Source organism: Diuraphis noxia, unplaced genomic scaffold, assembly GCF_037042655.1.
Source record: "Diuraphis noxia isolate RWA-SAM2 unplaced genomic scaffold, SU_Dnox_SAM2 contig0001, whole genome shotgun sequence".
Lineage (NCBI taxonomy): Eukaryota > Metazoa > Arthropoda > Insecta > Hemiptera > Aphididae > Diuraphis > Diuraphis noxia.
In genome coordinates this window covers 25,405,641-25,414,519 of record NW_028301711.1, presented here as the reverse complement: position 1 = coordinate 25,414,519, position 8,879 = coordinate 25,405,641, and the positions used below count along the sequence as shown (strand labels likewise).

General features: G+C 29.3%; 1 protein-coding gene across 1 annotated transcript; it reads right to left on the bottom strand.

Annotated features, from left to right (window-relative positions):
* Positions 1 to 495: 495 nt before the first annotated feature.
* LOC149060376 (uncharacterized) lies at positions 496 to 1,665 on the bottom strand. The gene has a single exon (XM_089228875.1). It carries the CDS (start codon positions 1,663 to 1,665, stop codon positions 496 to 498), a length of 1,170 nt encoding a protein of 389 aa, XP_089085001.1.
* Positions 1,666 to 8,879: the final 7,214 nt, after the last annotated feature.

The following is an 8,879-nucleotide window of genomic DNA, read 5'->3' as shown; positions in this document are numbered from 1 at the left end:
GCTATTCAATTTTTTAATACTTATTTTCATATTTAAAATGTACATTCGAACATAACATCATTTTACTGATAAGCTAGTGATACTAATAAATTATATATGCATTGCAGTGTTATAATTTACTATAGATTTACCTATTTATAAGAATTTATTTGTTGTTATAATTTATAATTATTTATTAATTCATGTTGTCATTTATAAATGATGATTATGATAATAATAATATTGAGAACTTTTATTCCATATTCGGTTTCGATCTATCTGTTGACAGTTGATAGTGTATTTGTGAATAATATTTTTATGTAGCATTCTTATTTTTTAAATTATATTTTTAACTACAAATATAGTACATTTTTTTTTTTTTTTTATTAGAAATAAGCCTCGGCTGCGGAGGCCATTGGCTGACATAGTTTACATTGTTAATGATAATTGTTGTATACACTATTTACATTATTTACAAAAACATTACACATATTACACATATTACAACATAATAGATTATAGTTTATTAATTAGGTTGGTCTTGATTAAAAAGGACATCATGCGGCTAATGTTGTCTGGGTGGAGGGCTTCCGATATAATATTTGATACTCCAGCTTCTCGTTTGTCCGATTCGAAGGAACGGCATTCAGATACGATGTGTTTGATAGATAGAAGTGTACCACAACTGGCGCAAATGGGTGGGTCTTCTTTCTTCATCAAGTACTGGTGAGTTAGCTGCGTGTGTCCTATGCGCATTCTATTTATGGAGACTTCCATCTTTCTTGAAAAATCAGGTGGGGAATGCCATGTGTGAATGGTGTTTTTGATTTGGTTAAGTTTAGAGGCGCCTTGTTTCCATTCCCGTAGCCATAAATTGTTTGCAATTGTTTTTGATAAGGATCTGGCGTCGTTTAAGGTAAAACAGTTGAGTTTAATAGCGTCAGGGGAGGTTAATGCTTGACGAGCTTTTTCGTCAGCTCTTTCATTACCCGAGATTTGATTGTGGCTAGGAATCCAAATCAGAGTGATTGAGTGGCCTGACTGTGTAAGATCGTTGAGTTGGTTATGTATTTTCCTGGTGATCTCATTTGGGGTGATGGGGTTATCGATACTTCTTAACGTGCTTAGTGAGTCGCTTAGGATTACTGCTTTATGTGTGTGTGTTGTTTTAATGAGGTCCAGGGCAAAGGAGATTGCCACTGCCTCAGCTGTGTAAATTGAGCTAAAGTTTGGTAGTCTCAGCATGTTGACGTGGTCATGGAGTACTACCGCTGCTCCAACTCCATTTTCCATTTTAGAGCCGTCAGTGTAAATTTTGGTGTAGTCGTGAAGATCGTCAATGATTGAATGGAGTTGTTGATTGTAAATTAAGGGCAAGATGTCTTTCTTCGAGAATGAACTAAGTTCACTGTTCACGTAGTTTTTTAATAACCAAGGTGGTGACTGTAAATTTTCGTTTTTGATAACGTCAAGATGTGGGAATGGGATGTCTTTTAGGGCGTTTGTGATCTGTTTCGAAACATTGAGATTATTTTGGGAGCGTCTGGCTGCTAATAGCATGGAGCTTTGAACTCTCCTGATGTAAAGTGGGGCTACACCGGCTGTGTTAAGCACACTGGGAATGGGGCTAGAGCGATATGCTCCGGTGACAAGCCTTAGCCCTGTGTTGTGTACAGTATCGATCATTTTGAGTGCCGATGTTCTAGCATTTATAAATAGGAAGGAATTATATTCGAGCCTAGAAAGAATGAGTGCTTTTTATATTTGTAATAAACTAGATGAGTGACTTCCCCATGACTTGTGTGCCAGACATTTTAGGGTATTCATTCTTATAAGCGAGTCTTTTCGGATAGACTTGAGATGAGGTATCCACGTGTTTCTTGAATCGAACAGAACGCCTAATATTTTGATGGATTTTTTTATTGGGATGGGGATATTGTACATTGATATGGTGCTATTGCCAATATTTCTTTTATTTGTGAAGAAAATGCATTGGGACTTTTCAACTGAAAAAGAGAAACCGGAAATAAGTGTCCAGGCTTGTAGTGCTGATATTGCTTCCTGCAGGTAGTTTGTAGTCCTAATCGGATTGATGCCTCTACAGAAGATATTGAAGTCGTCGGCGAATAGTGTGCACTTTACAGGAGAATGTATAACTTGTGGTATATCATTAATCGCTAATAGGAACAACGTGACTGACAGTGTAGATCCTTGAGGTACACCATTCGTTTGAACATATATTTTTGATAGCTTTTCATTGCACTTCACTTGGAAGGTTCTGTCAGTAAGGAAGTTCTTTACAAAGTTAAATAAATTACCGTTAGAGATGAAGTTTGACAGTGTTTTAAGAATACGAGGGCGAAACGTGGTATCGTATGCTTTTGATATGTCGAGGGCTATGAGGCCCATCATATGTTTTTCATCGAGAGTTGAATGTATTTCATCTTGGATGTCGTGTAGTGTATTAGAAGTACTTCTATATCTCCGGAAGCCGTTCTGTCGAGGGTCTAGGATGTTGTTTTTTTCAAGAAACCATCTGAGTCTGGAATCTATAATTTTTTCCAATATCTTTGCCATGGTATTCAGGAGCGATATAGGTCTGTATGATTTAATATCGAATTTATTTTTTTCCGGTTTGGGTATTGGAATGGTAATGGAGTGTTTCCAATTTTGTGGTTATAGTAAATTGTATAGTTATGTTGCTTGTAGAATGAAAATAAATTGATAAAAATGTTTTTAAAAAATCATTAATTTTTTTGGAAAGTAGTTACTTTTCTATTTGAAAGTAAAATAATTTCATTTAAATTGTATTTGAGTAACGATAACTTAACCAACACTTTTACGTGTAGGTACCGCTGAAACATATAAATCAAGTAAAATATCGGTTTGTGGACATATTCAAGTATAGAAACCAGCTATTTAATAATTATTAATCAAATAATATGTCAGCTTTAAGACAGCACTAAAGCTTGTTTAATGTGTACAGCCAATACATGTGGATACGACAACGGTTTACCATGTAATGTATTAATGTATGTGTATAATATATTTGGCTGAGGCCGCTGAGGACTATTCCTACGTATATTATGATGCTATTCAATAATACGGTATCGAATCAAAGTTTCCACCAGAAATTGATTTACGGTTACATGCAAATTATAAAAATAATTATTTTTTAGAACAAACAACTGAATAATAAATATAGGTATAGGTAAAAATACATTTTTAATCTACATAATATGTTGGTACTTACCGGTTTAGTATTTATTTAAATTATTTTCGAAATGCCAGTGTTAGTCTTGTTCACCAAAATATTGACCAGCGGTATAGTGACAACAAATATAATTTCAAACAGACTAACTTGTCACAATCTCCTAGTTTTAGGTTAACAAACATAATATGGTTTGGAATACATATAATATCCCTGTACTGCCTGTAGTTTTCGTTTGTTAGTCATCCGTGCGTAACTACGATTATTTATAAATATATGTTATTAATTATTGTTCGTATTTATTAACTTGGTAAATAAATTATTGTGTATAGAATTATGATTTATTGAGTTTTATTAAAATACGTTTGAAAACTATGAATTTAGCACAGTCACGGGGAGATCTTTTACTAACTTGTTTTTGTCTCGCCAAATGAAGATTTTTTTCATTCAAAAAACCATCAATTTATCTTTTATAAAACATTGTCATTGCTTCTTTGTATAACAGTTAGTTTGTTGTTAAAACTCTACAATTCATTGTAATGTCTTGGAAAACAAATTATAACGAACTGTAGCACTAGTCTACTAAAGTCAGAATAAGTCTCTTTTATGATAAATAATTATAAATGGTGTGTACACACATCAAACATTTAAGCCACTCAAATTTCAAATAGCATGCATGACTTTAAACAACTTTCTAGTTATCACGACTTTCATATAATTTAAGAACACAATACACACCTATATAGAGTTATAGAACTCTACGAAAAAATACGATTGCGGTGAATTATAATTTTGAAAGAGGCAAAGAGCTGTTTTCGCGTTAAAGTTAAATGTGTTTGAAGACTGAAACGGGTGGTCTATGCTATATGACAATTCTGCTGTTTCCCTAGCTTATTTCGATAACTTGTTATTGTGTATAGCAGTTAAAATTGAAAGGCACGGTAAAACAAAAACTCGGCGTAGAACTTAAAGTGATTTTGCTTTGCCCCTATAAGGCAATTCTCAACCACTGTAGTTGATTAACTATAAAACATGAATTATCCTTTTAGCAAGTAGGTAGGTATTTAATAAATGTATGAGGAAACCGGATCCCTGTTTACTCACTCCTCTCTCATTCTCAAACTCTCGTTCAAACACACACGCACACACACCAATGATTCTCTCGTTCTGTTATAAAACATTATAACCTACGTATAGGTAAATATTATAGAGACGTTTGAGGCACATTCTTCACTAAATGCCAAAAGTTTCGTTAAAATTAATAATTATCTAATTACGATTTGTGAACACACGTGTCATATTGGCCACATGAGTAAGGAAATAAGAGTTGTAGGTGCAGCTACACGCAGTCGGAGCAAGAAAATTTTAATTTTAATTTTTTCGTAAAAACATGTTCAAACTTTAATCAACCAAATAACACGATTATTCCTTCGATAATAATGAGTGACGTGAGTATATACGCGCGATGACGTTAAAAACCTAAATATCTAGTAGTACTTTACCACATAATGAGGATTAGTCGGAAAAATAAATTTGAAACAGATTAAAAGCAATGCGGATTATGAATAATTTATTTAAAAAAATAATGATGAGGATATTATAATCTACTATAATATATGCTACATAGGAATACTAAGCTATATTATTCAATATTGTATGCGTATCCATATTGTAATATGTTATATCGTTTTTTTTATTTCTTTAAATAATAAAAAAAACCAATTATAATACAAAACATTTTAAATGAATTAGGCGCACAATGAGCAGTTGAAGTATACTGTATACATAGGTAGTATTATAAACGCAGTTGATGAACAAAATAATGAAAAAACATTATAGACCTTTTTCTGATCATTTTACATTCGTTATGAATAATTATGGACGAACCATGAATATGCATTTAATATTATAATACGTATACCATAAAATATCGATAAAATGTAAGTTTTATAATCGTCTACCAATGTACTGAAGATTTCGATATTTTAACTGTTTAATATAGGTTACAGCCGTTACAGGTTAAGTACAAAATAGTTGAGTACTTTATAGAAGGAAACACGGAAATGCATTATATTTGTACAATGACCAAGACATGTTGAACTAATAAATGAAGTTATGCAGCTGCAGTTTGATTACGGCTTATAGAATGGCCATAATAATTATAAAAAATAAAATAACGCTAAAATCGTATAGGCAATAGCTAGTAATATTATAATATAATGTATTGATCACATAGGCAGTGTTGGGATTAGATAAGTACTTTTTTATCTAGAAAAAGATAAAGAAAACAGGACAAAAATGTATCTAGATAAAGATGAAAGATAAATACATTATTATCTAGATAACAAGAAAGATAAATTTAATTTTTTTAACACATTGAAATCCAAAACATTTTAAGAGTACACATTTAATACTACTTAGTACTCAATATTATATAAACATCGGCTATATGAGTAAATTAATGTTAGCAGTAGACATTATTATTAATGAATAACTAAGGTATAACTGAAAAAAACATGTTTTAAATTAAGTATAAAAATCAAGAAAAAACTACATATTTTACACGATTAGTAATAATGTAATGTAGGTACCTATATTTGATCACAGTGTCCGGGCCCCTAACGAAAATATCAATAGTAAAATATAATACCTGTATAATAAATAACATTATTATGAACATATATTTTTTTTTTTACTGAGATTAGGTACTCGACAATTCAAATTTAAAGTATTGGCTAGTTATCATAAAAATAAATTGACAATCAAAATGTGTATTATATTTTTTTGTATAGACTACAGAGATGAATTTATCTAGATGAATGCATTTTTTATCTTAGATAATTATTTAGATAAAATTCAACTATTTATCTAGAAGATAAACGATAACTAAATAATTATCTAGATAAGTCTCAACACTGCACATAGGTAGATGCATTTTATCTTTTTTTCGAACCGGATAATTATTAATGTGAATAGTGCATTAAATTTTACATACCTACCTACATTTTATCTCTATAATGATATGATAAAAAGTTACATATTAAAAGCAAATATATTGTTGTAGTTTTTTTTTAATCAGGCTAAGAAAGCTTTTGAAAAGCTAAAAAACATATAACAATTTTTTTTAAGAAAAGGCTTCAAAAGTCCATTCGTTAGCTTAACAATATAAATATTATAAAATACAACTATTATATATAATATAATTATAATTAAGATTACACTTGCGTCGGCCAAAGCTGATCTTCTCGAGAAAGCTGGCAATTTCGGTCGTATGTATGAATATCTAAGATATGTGTGTACTTTGGATAGTTATTTAGTGTAGTACAGTACAATCTCGGTAATCTGGTACGTCCAATAATCCGGCTATTTTAGCCTATACGTACCAATATATATTTATATATAAGATTACTATCGTTAACAATAAAATATTAGATAAAACTAAGTAATATGTATAAACCTATAAAATATTTAATTTTTATTCAGTTAACATTAGAGTGTTGTGCGTGTTCATTGTGTGCCAGTTATAGGTATAATGTTGTATTACGATAATAATTATTAATTAATAATAATACATAATGTAATTAATTTTTTTTAATTAATTTTTTCAAAATGTAAAATTCAATAAGCAAAAATGAATTTTTATGTGAATCCCCATTAATCCGCCGTTTTCGTTAATCCGACAGTAGCGTGGTCTGATATATGTCGGATTACCGAAATTGTACTGTACTGTAGTGCTATGTGTTTTATGGTGACAAGTGGCAGTAGAGGTAATGAAACATAAAGGATTTCCTTCTTTCTTGGTTTATCAGCACGCCGATAAAGTATGTGAAGGGAGTGTCATTTATTTTATAGATAGATAGATTTTTTTCAAATTTCTTTTAGATTAAAAATGCAACTTATTATTTTTTTTTTAACAATACCTATTAGATGTACCAAGTTTTGCAGGGAAAAATTGATTAATTATAAAATATGGCACTTAGAGTGTTTTGATTTTTGTATATCTACCTACCTCAGTTAACGCTTTAATGGGAATGTCGTTGTCGAACACTACTTTGTGAGCAAATCTAACCGATGTAGGCCACACTTCTGTGACGAATTGGATACAACGCTTAGTGTATTTAGGCTTAAGTTTAATAACTTCATGAGCTAATCGGTTTAGGCTAACTAGGTATCATGAAGTAGGTGTGCAAACCTTGATTCGGGGCCTAAATATAATTTCCAAAAATGTATTTGCTGTAAATTAGACATGAATATAACCATATAAAATTATGATGACCGGCATTTGTATTATAAAATGTAGTGAATTACTTAGCTTTAACTACCTATATTTAAATTGTTTAGAGACAAAATTACACATCATTATAATATTTTTCACATTATTATAAAATGATTTGTGATGCCAAACTACAGCATGGACAATTTTTTTTTTTAAATTTATCAAGTTGTTTTACTTGATATTAACAGACTTTTAATAAATATTTGAATGTTTTAATTTGGAATGTTACAAAATATAATTTATTTTATGGATAAAGTAGGTACATGTACAACAACTGTGAATATGACATAATCATTTTGTTGTTAAACAAATTTTAATCAAGCTACAAGCCTATAAAATATAAATAAATTATTATATTAATACAACTATACTTATTTATTAAATGAAAAAAAAATTGAATTATAGAAATAATATAATTGCTATAATCATTATACCAGTCCCCAGTCCCTAAAATATCCAAAATTTCGTACTACACAATACATACATAGTCCCAAATCAGTCAAATCTAAATTATACATAGTACCTATCAACCTATCAATTAATATTAATATGTATTTACAATAAATAATTTTATTTAAATAAAGTAGAACTTCTATTTAACAAATTTAAAGGTTCTTAAACAAATTGTGAAATAGAATTTTTGTTGAAAAAAAATTTTTTTATATAAAACTCATCATTTTAAGTGTACAAAATGCATGAAAATAATAATACATAATATCAGAAATAAATAAAAATAAATTTAAATTACCTATATTAGGTATGTAAATTATAGTTTTTTTTTTTTGTGGTCGAAGAACTTTCTGATATCCTGTATCAATATTGTTATTTTAAAATTGTATAGAATATATTAGTATAAAGGTTTAATGTGAATAACACACTTTTAAATTTCGTACTGCACAATGAATGTGTCGTACTACACACAATTTAAAAGTGTGTTATTCACATTAAACCTTTATAACAATATTCTATACATTTTAAAATAACAATATTAATACAGGATATCAATAAGTTCTTTAACCACAACGAATAAAAAAAAACTACGATTTACATACTTAATTTAGGTAATTTAAATTTATTTTTTATTTATTCACTGATATTATGTATTATTATTTTCATGCATTTTGTACACTTAAAATGAGTTTTATATAAAAAAAAAACTTTTTTTTCAAGAAAAATTCTATTTCACACATATTTAAAGATCCTTTAAATTTGTTAAATAGAGGTTCTACTTTATTTAAATACAATTATTTATTGTAAATACATATTATTATTAATTGATAGGTACTATGTATAATTTAGATTTGACTGATTTGGGACTATGAGCGTAGGTAGTACGAAAATTTGGATATTTTAGGGACTGCATTATACAAATATTATTAGGTATACCTACTATAATTTCAACACATTTGTTAC

Excerpts from the sequence above, each read along its gene's own strand:
- LOC149060376 (XM_089228875.1), bottom strand. The coding sequence starts at position 1,665 with ATGATCGATACTGTACACAACACAGGGCTAAGGCTTGTCACCGGAGCA.